Below are 19,281 nucleotides of genomic sequence, written 5' to 3' on the forward strand. Positions count from 1 at the left end.
GGACAGCTCATGGGAACACGCAGATTAAGGTCTTGTCTGCCTGTAGGTAACCAAGTGTTTGTCTATCTGCCCTGCTAAGAACCCTCCCATTCCCTCATGTCTGAAGGCAGCTGATTCATTCTCTTCGCTCCTCAGACTTGTCTACACACAGTTATTCCAGAATAGCTATTCCTGATTAACACCACATGTGGATGCTCTTATTCCAAGCGCTTTATTCCAAATTAGCTTAATCCAGTTTTCAAATGGATTAAATTAATTCAGAATAAGAGCAACTACAGATGGAGTTAATCAAGAATGGTTAATCCACTTAAATTCACACCCTCTCTTAGTCCAGATTAATTTTCATGTGTAGACAAGCCCCAAGACAATTTCACAAACAAGCTGTAGCTTGAAACACCACCTCCAAGAGGCAGGTTAGTACTAGGACCATCTCACCTCCTGCATTAACTCCTCCAGGCTCCTTTCACTGACATCATTGCTCACAGCAATGGGGATTGTTGCAAACCAGGGAACCTGGAAGCTGGACACAATGGAAGTGAGTCGCTATATATGACTGCAGGATTCTTACAAGGGACAGGTGCCCCACCATTGAGCCTACAGCACAGGCTGGTTGAAGCTTTGCTGGATCTGAATCTTGGAGGGTGGATGAGAGTGTGTGTCCGCATTGCGGCTCTCAGCCCAGCCAGAAATCTGGACAGTTTGCTCAGTTTATAAAAGTGCCTCCCAACCTGGGCACCCTGGAAACTGCCCCAGGGATCTGAGAGTCAAGCTGGGCTCTTTCAGGTTTGTGCAGCATCACCGATCACAAAGAAGCTGCAGGCCAAATTTGCTTTCAGGGGCATCTGTGCAACCCCATCGTCTCTCATGGGGTTCCACCGAGGGTGGAGAACTTGACTCTGTGACCAGGAATCAGTGAACAATTCTTAGTGGAACATAAGCCATAAGGGAATCCAGCTCCCTTGCTCCTGCAGTGCCATCATCATCCTAATCTTTTATTACTTGGTTTGGTAACATCCAAATGTCCTGGATGCTTTTAAAAACATAAGAGAAAGGTGCTGTCACTGCCATGAAGGCTTATAAACTATGGCTGGGCACGGTGCAGTAAAGGGGTCCAATTCTTGAAAATCCAGCCCAGAAGACAGACAGACTGAAAGAGACAGAGACAGAGATACCTTCCTTTTGGTTGGGTAAGATCTGACTGCTCATCTGACTCTCACACATGGCGATTAAGGAGGGGCCATCGTCCAGGGTCAGTAACTGTCCCCACATAGGAGGCCCCTAGTGCAGAGTCGACATAAAGGGCTCTGTGTCTCAGCCTTGCAAGGGAGTTCCCAGCAAGAGGGGTAATAGTGTCTGTTTAGCAGCATGGCACTCACTTGGCACTGCACGTCCGGAGCACCTGCCGAATCTCCCTCGCCTGCTTGCCGAGGTCTCCACTGTCCACGCGAATTCCTACTGCACGGTATCCCAGCTGGTTCAACGCCAGGGCCACGGCACAGAAGTTTGGGACACCACTCCTGCCAACAGCAAGGAGGAAGATGGGTCTGGCTGGCAAAAAAGCCTGGGAACCTCGCCCTCCGTGACACAGATGGGCCAAGCAGGCTGTGTTCAGGTCAGGGATAGGAGATGACTCGAGGTTCCACATCTAGGTCAAGGTAAGGACAACGGGAGCAGGAGAGAGGGACTCCCCGGGGCAGTCAGTACCAGAGGCTCTGCAGCATCATCGGAGCTGTCCTATCCCCAGCGTGTGGGAATGCAGGACCACGCGCCACGCAGAAGAGATGGAACACATGGGAGGGGTCCCAGCTGGGTTCTAAGACATCATCTCAGAGATCCTGCATTTAACCAGCTGCCCTGGCACTACTTCCCCATGCCGGCTTCTTAACCCCACATACACTTTAAATATAAACCCACAGCCCATTTGGACCCAATCTGACCTCGTTCGCCATCTCTGCTCCCGCAGTAGATGGGACATCACTTACACCGGTCACCGTGGAATCCAGGTGCCGTGCAACAATCATAAAGCATCGAGCATGCTCGGAAAAGGCCACCGCCACCCAGCGGCTGCTCACCCCATGACAGAGTAAGTGTCCACCAGACCATAGAAGTTGTGGGGGAAGGCGATGGCGTACGACACGAAGGCAGCCAGCTCCCCATGGTTCACTCTGTCATAGGGGACCTGCAGGGTCTGGCACACCTGCCTCAGCCATGACTCAGCAATTGGCAGGAAATCCACCGGCTCATCTCCATCCAGGGGCTTCAGGGTCTGCATGGGAAACAGCACCTCCATGGCACTAATCACATCAACTACAATGGCCGCTTTCAGCAGGGCCTATAAAAACACATCTCGAGATTCCTCATCCTCCTGCTGGCTCTGAAGCAGCAGCCCAGTAGAGATAATTCCTAAATGCAGGCAATGATGATGCACAAAGGCCATTCACCTACGTCAAAGTGACCAACCTGAGGGGGCTGGTGGCCGCTGCCAGGAGCCCAGGGTGGGTTCCTAATCTGTGTGAAGCTAGAAAGACCATGACCACTGTCGGTCTTTCAATCCACAGGTGGTGCCACAGGGAGACTACAAGTCCCAGCATGCAATGCTCCAAGCAGGCAGCGGGATGGTTCACGGTGCTCTGCAAGGGTCTCGTGTGCTCCGACGTGCCCATCACGCTAGCATCGATCGCGGTGCATTTCCATAGCACGCGTCAGCGTAGCATCTGGGCACTAACACCACGGTTAGGTGGACAATTACAGGGAGCAGGATGGAACCATATGGGTGGGGAGAAGTGAAGTTGAATAGGCTCCTAAGAGAAGGGGTGAGAGCCCCAGACTACAGCACAGGCCTCCACCCCCTCTCATCGCCGTGCAAAGTTATTAAACAAATCCATCCTCCCCCTCCGCAGGGACACGAACCTGGGGCTGCACCTCCGCCAGCGACGTGAAGGACATGATGTAGGAATGGGCCACGGTTCCCCGCACCGGAATCCCATACAGCTTCCCTGCCAGCACGTTGCTGGTCCAATCAAAGCCTGGAACGGAGAGATCAGGGGCATGTGGGCGAGGGGAACGCAGACCAAACGGGAGCAAAGGGGACAGGGAATGCCCTGCTGCGAGGAGCTGGCACGCCAGCCTGGCTCCTGGGCTAAGCTCACCCCCTATGTAGGAGTACTTGGATGCAGAAAGGCCTCCATCCGGGCCCTGGGCACGTCGCAGCCCCAACTCCAGTAGCTTCTTGTTCGGGCCAGCGAGCATGCGGAACCGGGCAGCATTAGTGGCCACAAGGCTAGAAAAGGAAAAACCCAAATATTCCCTGAATGCCGACCCCAGCTGGACACCAAGTAAGGCCCAGGAAGGGTCAGGCCCCATGCCCGTTAGCTCCCTGCCGACAGGGGCAGATGACACAGGGACATGTGCTAGGAGGCTCAGAGAGCAGATCAGGTTGACCAGATCATGTGGGAGCCAGAGGGCCCTGACTGGAGATGCGGACAGATCAGGTTGGAGGATCTGAGTTACGGGGGGAGTAATGTGGAGCCAAGCACCAAGCAGCCCACCTGGGGGTCAGGATGAGGAGGGTGCTGTGGGGGAGAGGGACATGGCTCCAGCTGTCGGGGTGGGGAGGGTAAGATGGATCAGGAGACTCGAAGGGACATAGAGGAGACTTTGGAGCCCCACAGCCAATGGGAGACGGAAGAGCAGAGATGCAGCCGGGGATCAGCACAGAGACGCCTGCGCTGCCCTTGTGGGGGGCAGGAAACGTTCACAAGTGGCCAGAACCCTTCATTTAACTCCCAGCACCTGCCACCCCAGCAGCCCCACTCAGCACATGCTGCTCCAGGGCCCTACAGCCCCCAGTGCCCCCCAGCCAGCACATGCCACCCCAGGGGACCCTACCACCCCCACCCAGCATGTGCCACCTCAGCAGCCCCACCCAGCATGTGCCACGCCAGGGCCCTACAGCCCCCACTCAGCACGTGCCATGCCAGGGGACCCTTCAGCCCCCACCCAGCATGTGCTGCCCCAGGGGACCCTTCAGCCCACACCAAGTGCATTGCCCCAGTGCCCAGCCCCCACCCAGCACGTGTCGCCCCAGGGGACCCTACAGCCCCCACCCAGCACGTGTTGCACTAGGGCCCTGGGGACCCTACAACAAACCAACAGGTGCCACCCTGGGGATGCTCCACCCACAAAACTGCACGTCCCAGAGCCTCTCACCTGGCATAGCTGACCAGAGACAGCAGCGTGGTCTCCAGGAGCTGCACCACCAGCAGCGGCCCCTTCACTTGCAGTAGCGGAACCTGCAGGGGAAGAGCCGTGGGAAGGGGAGGGTTCACCCCAGCTTATCTCTCTTCCTTACCCCACCCCCGCTCCCTGGCCCAGTGCCTCAAAGTCGCACCCGGCGCCCACATCTGGCTGATGCTCTCATGGGACTCGTAGCTACGTCCTCGCCGTGCCTGCAAAGCCGCCAGAGCGATGCCCTGCAAGCCGGAAGCAGCACGTCACTGGGATCCAAGCAACAGGCCCCATCGTGGGCTCGGACTGGGCCGTGTCACACACCAGGGCTCTGTGGCTGCCCCGATTCTCTAGCACAATTGATTCCACCACCATCCTCAGTCACCCTGCTGCAGAACCTGGCCCACATCTTTGCCTCCTCCCTTATCCCTCCCCCTCCATACTTTCAATGTCTCCAGCTGTTCCCTTCCACTCTCCCACCTCAATTGCCGCGGCCTCCCTGACACCCACCCCAGCCCTTGCCGGCCCACACAAGCCCCCTTGGCTGCAATCACACTGGAATTCCTCTAGCATTTCTCCCACAGGGGCTTTCAGTTTTTAGCTGTAGTGCTGCATGCTACACAGGATCCTTAGCTGGAGATACCAGCTCTTATACAGACCTTTTGTCTGTCAGTCAGAAAGCCCTTTACAAAGGAGATCAGTGAATTCTTAGACGTTACTCCAACTGGGCTTCTAAGACGTCAGGAACCTTGGGGCTCCACCTACCAGATGGAGTCCCAGTATGTCATAACTATAAAGGGAAGGGTAACAGCCCTCCTGTGTACAATCCCTCCTGGCCAGAGACACCAAAATCCTTTTACCTGTAAAGGGTTAAGAGGCTCAGGTAACCTGGTTGACACCTGACCCAAAGGACCAATAAGGGGACAAGATACTTTTAAATCTTGGGTGGGAGGAAGACTTTTGTTTGTGTGCTCTTTGTTTGGGGTTGTTTGCTCTTGGGACTAAGAGGGACCAGACATCAATCCATGCTCTCCAAATCTTCCTGCACCAGTCTCTCATATTTCAAACTTGTAAGTAACAGCCAGGCAAGGTGTGTTAGTTTTATCTTTGTTTCCTCAACTTGTAAATGTTCCTTTTGCTAAAGGGTTTACCTCTGTTTGCTGTAACTTTGAACCTAAGGCTAGAGGGGGTTCCTCTGGGCTCTTTGAATCTGATTATGCTGTAAAGTTATTTTCCCTCCTGATTTTACAGAGATGATTTTTGCTTCTCTCTTTCTTTAATTAAAAGCCCTCTTTTTAAGAACCTGATTGATTTTTCCTTGTTTTAAGATCCAAGGGTTTGGATCGGTGTTCACTAGGAACTTGGTGGAGAAGTCTGTCAAGGCTACCCAGGGAAGGGTTATAATACTTGGGAGGGAGATATTCTGGGGAGGAGGTAGACAGAGTTTCCCAAATGACTCAAATAATTTGGGTGGTGGCAGCAAAACCAGATCTAAGCTGGTAGTTAAGCTTAGAGGTTCTCATGCAGGTCCCCACATCTGTACCCTAGAGTTCAGAGTGGGGAAGGAACCTTGACATGGTAAGAGGGGGAACATCTGGCTGGAGACAAAGGAAGGGGCCCCCCACCTCTTAAGTCTGGTTTTACTCAGTTCTCCCTAGAACTGATCGCACAAGCTGGAATCCCAGGCTCTCCAGGAATGGGCGGACATCCTCAGATGGTCTGCAGAGCTGCCTTTCTGTGACCTGGGGTAACTCTGTCTCTCACTAATGTTCAGTCCTCAGCTCTTGCCTAAAAAAGTCTGGAGACCTTTAACTACCAGGCTCCCATCTTGAACATTCCTGTGTAGATAGCTATATATGGGCTAGTATATCGATCTTTCTGTATTTCCCTTCTTCTGTAGCTCCTCCTTCTGGGGACTTTTCTCTGACTATTTTCAGAAGCCAGAAGCCTCCATCCTCTCCAGACTAGCACCTTCCTTTCCTACAAAGCATTCTTCAGAGCCGATAAGAGACTTTTAATAAGACTCAGGTGTTTGGAGGGAAATGGCCTTGCTTTATTTATTTAAGAACACGTCTTAGTGCACGTCTTAGTTTGCAGGACAAGTTCATCCTTCTGGTCTTGAAGAAACCCGAGTGAACTAAAACCAAAGTCAAGCTGGTTTCAGCTAACACAGCCAGAATGAGACTGAACTCTCATTGCACCAGCTCTCACTCACCAGCACTCACACATGTGCCTACGGACTGAGACATTCAAACAACAGCTGCATCCACACCCCGCCCACTGCAGAGGAAACTGCCAGTCCAGCACAAAAGGGCAGGACGGTCTCATAGGAGAATCACAGGATTTAGAGTCAGGAGTCCTGGGTTCTGTTCTCAGCTCTGAGCCCTGGGTGAACAATCAAACTTACAGGCAGGGGGGAGGGATAGCTCAGTGGTTTGAACATTGGTCTGCTAAACCCAGGGTTGTGAGTTCAATCCTTGAGGAGGCCCCTTAGCAATCTGGGGCAAAAACTGGTCCTGCTAGTGAAGGCAGGGGGCTGGACTCGATGACTTTTCAAGGTCCCTTCCAGTTCTCGGAGATATACCTATCTCCAATTATTATATTAGATGAGAGTGGAAGAAAAGACAGGAGAAATGCATTGGTTGAGACACCCTCATTATATAACAATAGTAACCAGCTTGTATATCACACCTTTCACCAGTAGATCTTAAAGTGCTTTACAAAGGACGCAGTATCATTATCCCCATTGCACAGATGGGTCATGTGACTTGCCCAAGCAGGCCAGTGGAGTAGAATCCAGATCTCTCCAATTTCAGTCCAATGCTCTATCCACTAGGCCACCCTGACTCAGCCTGAGGGGTCTCAGCCTGCATCTATGCCACTGCTTTACACCAAATTGCACTGCTGCTGTGATTAATGCCCACCGTGGCGAAGACGATGGAGCCCTCCGGAGCAGAGGAGACAGTGATTTCGGAGGCGTCCACGGTGCGCAGGTAATCAAAGAAAGCCGTCTCCATGGTGCTGGGCAGGACCGACTGCAGGTACTCGATTTCTGGAAAGCAGCCAGAGATCGCTGTTCAGCCTGAGTACAGAGGAGGGAGGAGCACCCTCGTGCCCTGGGAGAGGTGGCCCAGCAGCAGGCGGGGTTGTGGGTTTAGATGATGTCACCACCAAGGTCTCCCTGAGGCGGGCAGAGAATTTTTTCCCAACCCCCACGTTGTTCCCTAGCCCCCTACAGTCCCATCTACCCTGCGAGAACCACCTCACTGCAGCTCCAAGGCAGGACAGCACAGACGATCTCCACCGTGCTCTTGCCTGGGTAGCCACGGTCCTGAGTCCGGCTGCATCCCCGTTGTGCTGGGCCGAGGCACGACTGCAGAGGAGAGTTCACACCACTGGTCCCAGCTCCACAGATAAGACCAAGCGCCACTCGGGAGCAGATAGGACCAAGCAGCTAGTCAGAGCAGCCATGATGGCACTGTGCTGGCAGTGACTGCGCTCGGACCTGGCCGTGGGCAGTGCAATTCTGATCCCAAAGCAGGGCCTCGGTGAGAAGACTACACAGGGAGAGGCTGGACATAATGCCCAATGACGGCTGAGGCACAGCAACGGCCAGAGCAGAGCAGGGCTCCAGCTAGCTCACTAGCTCGTCTCCAACAGCAGCCAGCACCAGCTGCTTCAGTGAAAAGTATAAACCACCTCCTCAACAATTGCGTCTGACCGGAGATGACCCTTAGAACATAAGAACGGCCATACAGAGTCAGAGCAAAGGTCCATCAAGCCCAGTATCCTGTCTTCTGACAGTGGCCAATGGCAGGTGCCCCAGAGGGAATGAACAAACAGGTTATCATCACGTGATCCATGCCATGTCACTCATTCCCAGCTTCTGACAAGGGGAGGCTAGGGACACCATCCCTGCCCATCCTGGCTAATAGCCATTGATGGACCTATCCTTCATGAATTTATCTAGCTCCTTTTTGAACGCCGTTAAGAGTATTGGCCTTCACAACACCCTCTGGCAAGGAGTTCCAGAGACTGACAGTGCATTGAGTGAAAAAAATACTTTCCTGTATGTTTTAAACTTGCTATCTATTAATTTCATTTGGTGGCCCCTTGTTCTTGTATTATGAGGAGGAGTAAATAACACTTCCTTATTTACTTTCTCTATACCACTCATGATTTTATAGACCTCTATCATATCCCTCCTTACTCGCCTCTTTTCCAAGCTGAAAAGTCCCAGTCTTATTAATCTCTCCTCATATAGAAGCTGTTCCATACCCCTAATAATTTTTGGTGCCCTTTTCTGAACCTTTTCCAATTCCAATAAATCTTTTTTGAGATGGGGCAACCACATCTGTACGCAGTATTCAAGGTGTGGGCGTACCATGGATTTATATAGAGGCAATATGATATTTTCTGTCTTACTATCTATTGCTTTCTTAATGATTCCCAACATTCTGTTCACTTTTTGACTGCCACTGCCTACTGAGTGGATGTTTTCAGAGAACTATCCACTATGACTCCAAGATCTCTTTCTGGATTGGTAACAGCTAATTTAGATCCCACCATTGTATACGTATACTTAGGATTATGTTTTCCAATGTGCAATACTTTGCATTTATCAACATGAAATTTCATCTGCCATTTTGTTGCCCAGTCACCCAGTTTTGTGAGATCCTTTTGTAGCTCTTCGCAGTTTGCCTGGGACTTAACGATCTTGTAGTTTTGCATCATCTGCAAATTTTGCCACCACACTGCTTACCCCTTTTTCCAGATTGTTTATGAATATGTTAAATAGGCTTTAAACCACGATTTGAGGACTTCAGTAGCTCAGCCAGAGGTTAGGAGTTTGTTACAGGAGTGGGTGGGTGAGATTCTGTGGCCTGCACTGTGCAGGTGGTCAGACTAGATGACCATAATGGTCCCTTCTGACCTTAAAGTCTATGAGACTGGGCCCAGTACAGACCCTCTGGGGGACACCACTATTTACCTCTCTCCATTCTGAAAACTAACCATTTATTCCTACCCTTTGTTTCCTATCTTTTAACCAACTGCCAGTCCATGAGAGGCCCTTCCCTCTTATCCCATGACAGCTTATTTTGCTTAAGAGCTTTTGGTGAGGGACCTTGTCAAAGGCTTTCTGAAAATCTAAATACACTATATCCACTGGATCTCCTTTGTCTGCATGCTTGTTGACTCCCGTCAAAGAATTCTAGCAGAATCACAGAATCATAGAATATCAAGGTTGGAAGGGACCTCAGGAGGTCATCTAGTCCAACCCCCTGCTCAAAGCAGGACCAATTCCCAACTAAATCATCCCAGCCAGGGCTTTGTCAAGCCTGACCTTAAAAAACCTCTAAGGAAGGAGATTCCACCACCTCCCGAGGGAATCCATTCCAGTGCTTCACCACCCTCCTAGTGAAAAAGTTTTTCCTAATATCCAACCTAAACCTCCCCCACTGCAACTTGAGACCATTGCTCCTTGTTCTGTCATCAGGTACCACTGAGAACAGTCTAGATCCATCCTCTTTGGAACCCCCTTTTCAGGTAGTTGAAAGCAGCTATCAAATCCCCCCTCATTCTTCTCTTCTGCAGACTAAATAATCCCAGTTCCCTCAGCCTCACCTCTTAAGTCATGTGCTCCAGCCCATTAATCATTTTTGTTACCCTCCGCTGGACTCTTTCCAGTTTTTCCACATCCTTCTTGTAGTGTGGGGCCCAAAACTGGACACAGTACTCCAGATGAGGCCTCACCAATGTCGAATAGAGGGGAATGATCACATCCCTCGATCTGCTGGCAATGCCCCTACTTGTACAGCTCAAAATGCCGTCAGCCTTCTTGGCAACAAGGGCACGCTGCCGACTCATATCCAGCTTCTCATCTACTGTAACCTCTAGGTCCTTTTCTGCAGAACTGCTTCCTAGCCATTTGGTCCCTAGTCTGTAACAGTGAATAGGATTCTTCCATCCTAAATGCAGGACTCTGCACTTGTCCTTGTTGAATCTCCTCAGGTTTCTTCTTTTGGCCCAATCCTCTAATTTGTCTAGGTCCCTCTGTATCCTATCCCTACCCTCCAGCGTATCTACCACTCCTCCCAGTTTAGTGTCATCTGCAATCTTGCTGAGGGTGCAGTCCACGCCATCCTCCAGATCATTAATGAAGATATTGAACAAAACCGACCCCAGGACTGACCCTTGGGGCACTCCGCTTGAAACCGGCTGCCAACTAGACTTGGAGCCGTTGATCACTACCCATTGAGACGGACGATCTAGCCAGCTTTCTATCCACCTTATAGTCCAATCATCCAGCCCATACTTCTTTAACTTGCTGGCAAGAATACTGTGGGAGACCGTATCAAAAGCTTTGCTAAAGTCAAGGAATAACACATCCACTGCTTTCCCCTTATCCACAGACCCAGTTATCTCCTCGTAGGAGGCAATTAGGTTAGTTAGGCATGACTTGCCCTTGGTGAATCCATGCTGACTGTTCCTGATCACTTTCCTCTCCTCTAAGTGCTTCAGAATTGATTCCTTGAGGACCTGCTCTATGATTTTTCCAGGGACTGAGGTGAGGCTGACTGGCCTGTAGTTCCCTGGATCCTCCTCCTTCCCTTTTTTAAAGATGGGCACTACATTAGCCTTTTTCCAGTCATCTGAGACCTCCTCCATTTGCCAGGAGTTTTCAAAGATAATGGTCAATGGCTCTGCAATCACATCCGCCAACTCCTTTAGCACCCTTGGATGCAGCGCATCCGGCCCCATGGACTTGTGCTTGTCCAGTTTTTCTAAATAGTCCTGAACCACTTCTTTCTCCACAGAGGGCTGGTCACCTCCTCCCCATACTGTGCTGCCCAGTGCAGCAGTCTGAGAGCTGACCTTGTTCATGAAGACAGAGGCAAAAAAAGCATTGAGTACATTAGCTTTTTCCACATCCTCTGTCACTAGGTTGCCTCCCTCATTCAGTAAGAGGCCCACACTTTCCTTGACTTTCCTCTTGTTGCTAACATACGTGAAAAAACCCTTCTTCTTACTCTTAACATCTCTTGCTAACTGAAGGGTTAAAAATCAATGTGCACTTTATATGGATTGTGCCAGCTCTTTTTTAGACCCAGAGTCCAGAGTTTGGTCAAGCAACCAGAGGCCTAGCAAATAGTAATTAGCTAAGAGAAGGCTGGGGTAAACAAGATAACATGCCTTTACTAAGATATGCTTGGTCAGTAGAAATGCCAGATGTTAAAGCGGTAACTGAATAATTATGTTTCATCTAATGTTTCAGATTAAACAAAGGATCCCTGTTCCTATTGTGTCAGTCTCTCCTGTAGGGAACGTTCTTCCCACAAATCCAACCTTAAGTTTATGAAAATTGGCACATGTCAGTATAAAATATGGCATCCTTCTACCTCTCTTCCCAGGGACCAATGCCTGCCTTAAGACATAAAGGAGACAATCTTTATTGTCACATACTTTCACTGTTTCTTTGCTTTAACCCCTAGGAATGTACCTGTTGGACAATCAAAGGAGTTGTTCCATTCCTATGGACCCCAAATCAAGAGTCAATATATATATTTTATACTAATATTTTATCAAAGTATTAATTAAATGTTAACTTGCTAACTTGAGACCATGGGCGAAGACATTATGTAACCTTTTAACCATTGGCTAATGTGCTATCTTGCTGCAAAACCTATCCCGGGGCGTGGAACTGCCCAGCCCGTCACTTTCCCTCGCCCATAAAAATTTATATATTCTATTGTAATCAATTAATTGACAGTGTCTCTAAGGCTAATAAGCTAGGTGACACTCCGCCAGCGCTGTGTGTAATAAGCTCCTATGCTTAACCTCTACACGGTGTGGATTTATGTCCTTCGCTAGCTGCAACTTCAAGTATGATTTGGCCTTCCTGATTTCACTCCTGCATGCCTGAGCAATACTTTTATACATTTGTCCAATCTTCCACTTCTTGTAAGCTTCTTTTTTGCGTTTAAGATCAGCAAGGATTTCACTGTTAAGCCAAGCTGGTCGCCTGCCATATTTACTATTCTTCCTACATATTGGGATTTTTTTTCCTGCAACCTCAATAAGGATTCTTTAAAATACAGCCAGCTCTCCTGGACTCCCTTCCCCCTCATGTTATTTTCCCAGGGGATCCTGCCCATCAGCTCCCTGAGGGAGTCAAAGTCTGCTTTTCTGAAGTCCAGGGTCTGTATTCAGCTGGTCTCCTTTCTTCCTTGTGTCAGGATCCTGAACTCGACCTTCTCATGGTCACTGCCTCCCAGGTAGATTGGTGAGGCATGATTTCCCTTTATAAAAAACCATATTGATTATTTCCCAACAAATTATGTTCATCTATGTGTCTGACAATTTTGTTCTTTATGATAGTTTCAACCAATTTGCCCGGTACTGAAGTGAGGCTTACTGGCCTGTAGTTGCCAGGGTCACCTCTGGAACCCTTTTTAAAAAATAGCATCACATTAGCTATCCTCCAGTCATTTGGTACAGAAGCTGATTTAAATGATAGGTTACAGATGACAGTTAGTAGTCCTGCAATTTCACATTTGAGTTCCTTCAGAACTCTTGGGTGAATACCATGAGATCCTGGAGACTTATTACTGTTTAACATAAAAACATAAGAACGGCCACAGTGGGTCAGACCAAAGGTCCATCCAGCCCAGTATCCTGTCTTCCAACAGTGGCCAATGCCAGGTGCCCCAGAGGGAGTGAACCTAACAGGTAATTACTGAGTGATCTCTCCTCTGCCATCCATCACAACCCTCTGACAAACAGAGGCTAGGGACACCATTCCTTATTCATCCTAGCTAATAGCCATTAATGAACTTAACCTCCATGAATATATCTAGTTCTCCTTTAAACCCTGTTATAGTCCTAGCCTCCACAACCTCCTCAGGCAAGGAGTTCCACAGACTGACTGTGCGCTGTGTGAAGAACAACTTCCTTTTTAATCCCCCTGCCCACTAATTTCATTTGGTGGCCCCTAGTTCTTATATTATGGGAACAAGTAAATAACTTATCCTTATTCACTTTCTCCACACCACTCATGATTTTATATACTTCTATCATATCCCCCCTTAGGCCTTGGCTACACTTGAGCGTTACAGTGCAGGTGGTGGCTTTACAGCGCTGTAACTCACTTCCCATCCACACTGGCAAGACACATACAGCGCTGTATCTCCCTGGCTACAGAGCTGCATGTACTCCACCTCGACCAGAGGAATAAAGAGAATATCGCTGGTGCTGCAGCGCTGGGGTGCCAGTGTAAACAGGGAATAATCTTACTACGCTGTAACTGACCTCCGGAAGCTTCCCCTAATGCTTTTAAGTAAAGATGACACTCTCTGTTTTGTTGTGAAGCCTCTGTTTTGTGAACTCCTGACTTCCGAAGCTGCTTATGAAAAAACCAAACACAGCTACTGTTTGCTGTGAATGAGCTCCCTTTGGAACACCCACAGCTAGTGTTGAGAGGGGGCTTGAGGAGAGAAGCAGCATGGCGTGTGGGAGGGAGGGGGTGTCCGTTTCGGGGAGGCTGCTTATCTGGTCTGTGAGATAAAAAACAAAGAAGGCTATTTACTTTCAGTGAGCGAGAGAGGGGTAGGGGAGAGGGTCACAACTTGCAGCGGCTGACAGAGTGTTGGCTCCAAAAATCCACTCTCTCTCCCCGACACGCTCCCTGTCACACTCCACCGCACCCCCGTGTTTTGAAAAGCCCGTTGCAGACACTTGAACGCTGGGATAGCAGCTGCCCATAATGCACCACTCCCAACACTGCTGCAAATATGGCCACGACAGTGCGCTGGCAGCTGTCAGTGTGGCCAGACTGCGGCACTTTCCCTACACAGCTGTACGAAGACAGGTTTAACTCCCAACGCTGCACAGCTGCAAGTGTAGCCATACCCTAAGTCTCTTCTTTTCCAAGCTGAAAAGTTCTAGCCCCTTTAATCTCTCCTTATATGGGACTCATTCCAAACCCCGAATCATTTTAGTTGCCCTTCTCTGAACCTTTTCTAATGCCAGTAAAACATTTTTGAGATGAGGAGACCACATCTGTAAGCAGTATTCAAGATGTGGGCGTACCATGGATTTATATAAGGGCAATAAGAAATTCTCCGTCTTATTCTCTATCCCCTTTTTAATGATTCCTTACATCCCGTCTGCTTTTTTGACTGCCACTGCGCGGACATCTTCAGAGAACTATCCACGATGACTCCAAGATTTCTCTCCTGATTAGTTGTCACTAAATTAGTTCTCATCATATTGTATGTATATTTGGGGTTATTTTTTCCAATGTGCATTACTTTATATTTATCCACATTGAATTTCATCTGCCATTTTGTTGCCCAATCACTTAGTTTTGTGAGATCTAGTTTATCAATTTGGTCCAAAACCTCCTTTAATGACACCTTAATTTGGGACAGTTCCTCAGACCTGTTGCCCAAAAAGAATGGCTCAGGTTTGGGAATCTCCCTCACATCCTCAACCATGAAGATCGATGCAAAGAATTCATTTAGTTTCTTCGCAGTGGCCTCATTGTCTTTGAGTGCTCCTTTAGCATCTCAATCGCTCAGTGGCCCCACTGGTTGTTTAGCTGGGTTCCTGCTTCTGATGTATTTAAAAAAGTTTTTTTGCTATTACTTTTGGAGTCTTTGGCTAGCTGTTCTTCAAATTCTTTTTTGGCCTTCCTAATTATATTTTTACACTTCATTTGCCAGAGTTTATGCTCTTTTCTATTTTCCTCATTAGGATTTATCTTCCACTTTTTAAAGGATGCCTTTCTGCCTCCAGTGTTGGGCTACTGAGGTGTTTTCCCTGCCACAGGGATGTTAAATTTAATTACGTTATGGTCATTATTACCAAGCGGTCCAGCTATATTCACCTGTTGGACCTGATCCTGTGCTCCACTTTGGACTAAATCAAGAATTGCCTCTCCCCTTGTGGGTTCCAGGACCAGCTGCTCCAAGAAGCAGTTATTTAAGGTGTCAAGAAACTTTATCTCCTAAGGTGATATGTGCCCAGTCAACGTATGAATAGTTGAAATCCCCCATTATTATTATTATTATTATTATTGATTTTTTTATTTTAATAGCCTCTCTAATCTCCCTGAGCATTTCAGAGTCACTATCACCATCCTGGTCAGCTGGTCTGTAATATACCCCTACTGCTATATTCTTATTTTTCAAGCATGGAATTACTATTCATAGAAATTCTATAGTACAATTTAGTTCATTTAAGCTTTTTACTTCATTTGATTCTATGCATTCTTTCACATATAATGCTATTCACCCACCAGCACGACCTGTTCTGTCCTTCGGATATATTTTGTACCCTGGTATTACTGTGTCCCATTGATTATCCTTATTCCACCAGGTTTCCATGATGCCTATTATATCAATATCCTCATTTAATTCTAGGCACTCTAGTTCACCCATCTTATTATTTAGATTTCTAGCATTGGTATATAAGCATTTTAAAAACTTGTCATCGATACCCCAAATGAGAGAGACTCGGGTTTAACTGTTAATCAGCTTTATCTGCTATCTGAAAGTGCTCACGAGCCAGGGAGCTTTTTATGCAGGAGAATAAACACTTTGCACCTCTGTAGCCACTTCCCTCCCACGATCTCTAACTGCTCTACAACCACCCTGGAAAGCAGGGGAGAATCCTGGGGAAACTGAGGCACGGGGCAGGGACATGACTTGACCAGGATAACTCAGGAGATCAGCGAAAGAGCCAAGAGTAGTACCCAGAGCTCTCGACTCCCCGTCCTGTGCTTTAACCACTAAGCCACCCTTCCTCTGAACTAAGGACCTCATGATGCCAACAAGTCTCTTGGTGTGGTGTTTAAATCTTAGTTCACCAAAGAGCGTCAGGTAAGATCTCTATTGAAAGCCTGTGTCTCACACTGGTCATCACAATCCTTGCCAGAATAGGCTTGAAATGACCTCGAATGACGTTTTGCTTTCATACACAAGTAGTGTTTTTATAATATCATTTCATAACTCTGCAGTGCAGAACATATGGTGATTTGGATAGGACAGCGGGCGGGATAGATCAATTAGGAGAAGGTTTGGGTAAAGGTTTCCCAAGCACAAAAAGGAAATAAACTAGCTGTTTATTTGTGAAGTCCCTTGATTTGGGGCAACTGATGAGGGAGACGAAGCCACACAGGAGAGACAAAGCTGCCGAGCTGGGTTAATATTTAACAAGTGATAACCCAAGTCACAGAAAGGCAGAGTTGTGATTACAGCTACTGACTGGCCTCACTGAAATCCAGGGGAGATTTGCTATCGGCCTGGAAGGAAGCCAGGATTTCATCCCCGCCCCGTTCCTGTTTGTCTTATCCCCCATGATGCCACGTTTTTATAGAAACATAGACTGTCACTTGCTACACGTTTATGAGGTGCTCTTTGCAATAAAGCCCCGTCCTGGAGCTTCTGCGATAAATAATAATAATAATAGCGCAGCTCAGAACCAGAGGGAGCAGGCAAAGAAAGAAATCTGGGCCGTGAGGAGTTAGAGAGAGTGTGAAAACTGAGATCTGGTCTACACAGGTTGGCGCTCAGGGGTGGGAAAAATCCATGCTCCTGAACAATGCAGCTCTGCTGCTTCTGTCGACCTGGTCCCGTTCACTTGGGGAGGTGGAGTTCCTACACTGACAGAAAAATCCCTTCGATTGCTGCAGTCACAGAATATCAGGGTTGGAAGGGACCTCAGGAGATCACCTAGTCCAACCCCCTGCTCAAAGCAGGACCAACGCCCAACTAAATCATCCCAGCCAGGGCTTTGTCAAGCCTGACCTTAAAAACCTCTAAGGACGGAGATTCCACCACCTCCCTAGGTAACCCATTCCAGTGCTTCACCACCCTCCTAGGGAAACAGGTTTCCTAATATCCAACCTAGACCTCCCTCACTGTAACTTGAGACCATTGCTCCCTGTTCTGTCATCTGCACCACTGAGAACAACTGAGCTCCATCCTCTTTGGAACCCCCTTTCAGCTGCACTATGGGATTATGCCAGCATAGCGACGCACCATCTCTCTGCTACAGTGCAGACCTGGCCTTGGAGCAGGGGCGGCTCCAGGCAGCAGAGCACCAACCAGGTGCCTGCTGTGGCAAGCCGAGGGGGGTGTCATACCTTTAGTCCCAGATTTGGACCTTAGCGTCCAAAATATGGGGGTTAGCATGAAAACCTCCAAGCTTGGTTACCAGCTTGGACCTGGTACTTGCTGCCACCACCCAAAAAATTAGAGTGTTTTGGGGCACTCTGGTCCCCCTGAAAAACCTTCCCTGGGGACCCCAAGACCCAAATCCCTTGAGTCTCACAACAAAGGGAAATAATCCTTTTTCCCTTCCCCCCTCCAGGTGCTCCTGGAGAGATACACAGACACAAGCTCTGTGAATCCAAACAGAGTGACTCCCCCTCTCCGTTCCCAGTCCTGGAAACAAAAGCACTTTCCTCTTCACCCAGAGGGAATGCAAAATCAGGCTAGCAAATCCAACACACACAGATCTCCCCCTGATTTCTTCCTCCCACCAATTCCCTGGTGAGTACAGACTCAATTTCCCTGAAATTTCCCAGTAAAGAAAACTTTAACAGGTTTTAAAAAGAAAGCTTTATATAAAAAAGAAAGAAAAATACATACAAATGGTCTCTCTGTATTAAGGTGACAAATACAGGGTCAATTGCTTAAAAGAATATTGAATAAACAGCCTTATTCAAAAAGAATACAAATCAAAGCACTCCAGCACTTATATTCATGCAAATACCAAAGAAAAGAAACCATATAACTTACTATCTGATCTCTTTGCCCTTACACTTAGAAACAGAAGATTAGAAAGCAGAAACTACTTCTCCAAAGCTCAGAGAAAGCAGGCAGACAGACAACAAAGACCCAGACACAACCTTCCCTCCACCCAAAGTTGAAAAAAATCCGGTTTCCTGACTAGTCCTCTGGTCAGGTGCTTCAGGTGAAAGAGACATTAACCCTTAGCTATCTGTTTATGACAGGGGGCGGCCTGCCAGTCACAGTGAGGGTGACAGTCAGGCTGCTTCCGGTGGCACGCCTGCGGGAGGTCCGCCAGTCCCGCGGTTTCGGCGACAATTCGGCGGCGGGTACACTGAAGGCGCGGAACCGGTGGACCTCATGCCGGCAAGCCGTTGAAAGCAGCCTGACTGCTGTGCTTGGGGCAGCAAAACACACAGAGCCACCCCTGCCTCAGAGTCAGGGGAGAGGCAGTTCACAGGGCAGGCAGTGTAGGAAGGTGGCACTGACACATGACAGGGAGGAGTGACCTCATAACAACCTAGAAACCTAGATAAGAGGGCCCCATGCTCCCCCACCCCCTGGGCAAGCAACACTCGGAGCCATGGTACAGGGTCTTAGTAATGCCCTCCTCCCAGTATGAACCCTGCCGGGGCAGGTGAGGCGAACACAAGGGCTGTGACTTCGGTTTGTGCCACACAGGTAGAAGCCCAGGAAGTTTGTAACTCACCCCAACATGAGGCAAAACCTGTCCTGTCATTTTCCCAGCACCAATCCCCCAGCACTGACATCCTGCTCCTAACACTTCCCTGCGCCACCCATCCCTTGCCTGCCTCCAACGCTTCCCTGCCCCACCCATCCCCTGCCTGCCTCCAAAGCTTCCCTGTGCCACCCACCCCCTGCCTGCTCCAATGCCCCATGGCCCTGCCCCACCCACCCCCAACATTGCCTGCCACCTGGACCTGCCCCTACAACTCTGAGGCACTGATGGCCAGTCCCTAACAAACACCCCCTCCTCCACCTGCCCCGAATGCTCCCTGCCCCTGCTTGCTACCCAGCCCTGCCCCTACTCAGAGGTGGCGCTAGCCCACTGGGGGCCTCTAAGCAGGAATAATATTGTGGGGGCCCTCCCGGGGAGCCCCTCACACAACACATACTAAAAAAGCAAATAAAGTGCTGCCTTGAGCTGCTTAAGGCCCTAAGTCTTAGTCTGCTTATGCCTATGCCACTTCTGCCCCTACTGCTCCCTGGCATTGACCCCCTACCCTGCCCACGCCCA

The 19,281-nt window shown here is 49.0% G+C and overlaps 1 protein-coding gene across 3 annotated transcripts in view; it reads right to left on the reverse strand.

The window, feature by feature from the left end:
* The window catches only part of NAPRT (nicotinate phosphoribosyltransferase), a 105,583-nt gene that overhangs the window by 85,684 nt on the left and 618 nt on the right, over positions 1 to 19,281 (reverse strand). For all 3 annotated transcript variants that reach the window (XM_050940949.1, XM_050940948.1, XM_050940951.1), the window contains exons 2-8: positions 7,152 to 7,279; positions 4,210 to 4,292; positions 3,150 to 3,280; positions 2,911 to 3,026; positions 2,073 to 2,266; positions 1,377 to 1,517; positions 436 to 520 (exon numbers count right to left, since the gene is read on the reverse strand). In XM_050940949.1, coding sequence (XP_050796906.1) covers positions 436 to 520; positions 1,377 to 1,517; positions 2,073 to 2,266; positions 2,911 to 3,026; positions 3,150 to 3,280; positions 4,210 to 4,292; positions 7,152 to 7,279 — 878 coding nt within the window. The remainder of the gene's footprint in view (positions 1 to 435; positions 521 to 1,376; positions 1,518 to 2,072; positions 2,267 to 2,910; positions 3,027 to 3,149; positions 3,281 to 4,209; positions 4,293 to 7,151; positions 7,280 to 19,281) is intronic.

Source organism: Gopherus flavomarginatus, chromosome 2 (genome assembly GCF_025201925.1).
Source record: "Gopherus flavomarginatus isolate rGopFla2 chromosome 2, rGopFla2.mat.asm, whole genome shotgun sequence".
Lineage (NCBI taxonomy): Eukaryota > Metazoa > Chordata > Testudines > Testudinidae > Gopherus > Gopherus flavomarginatus.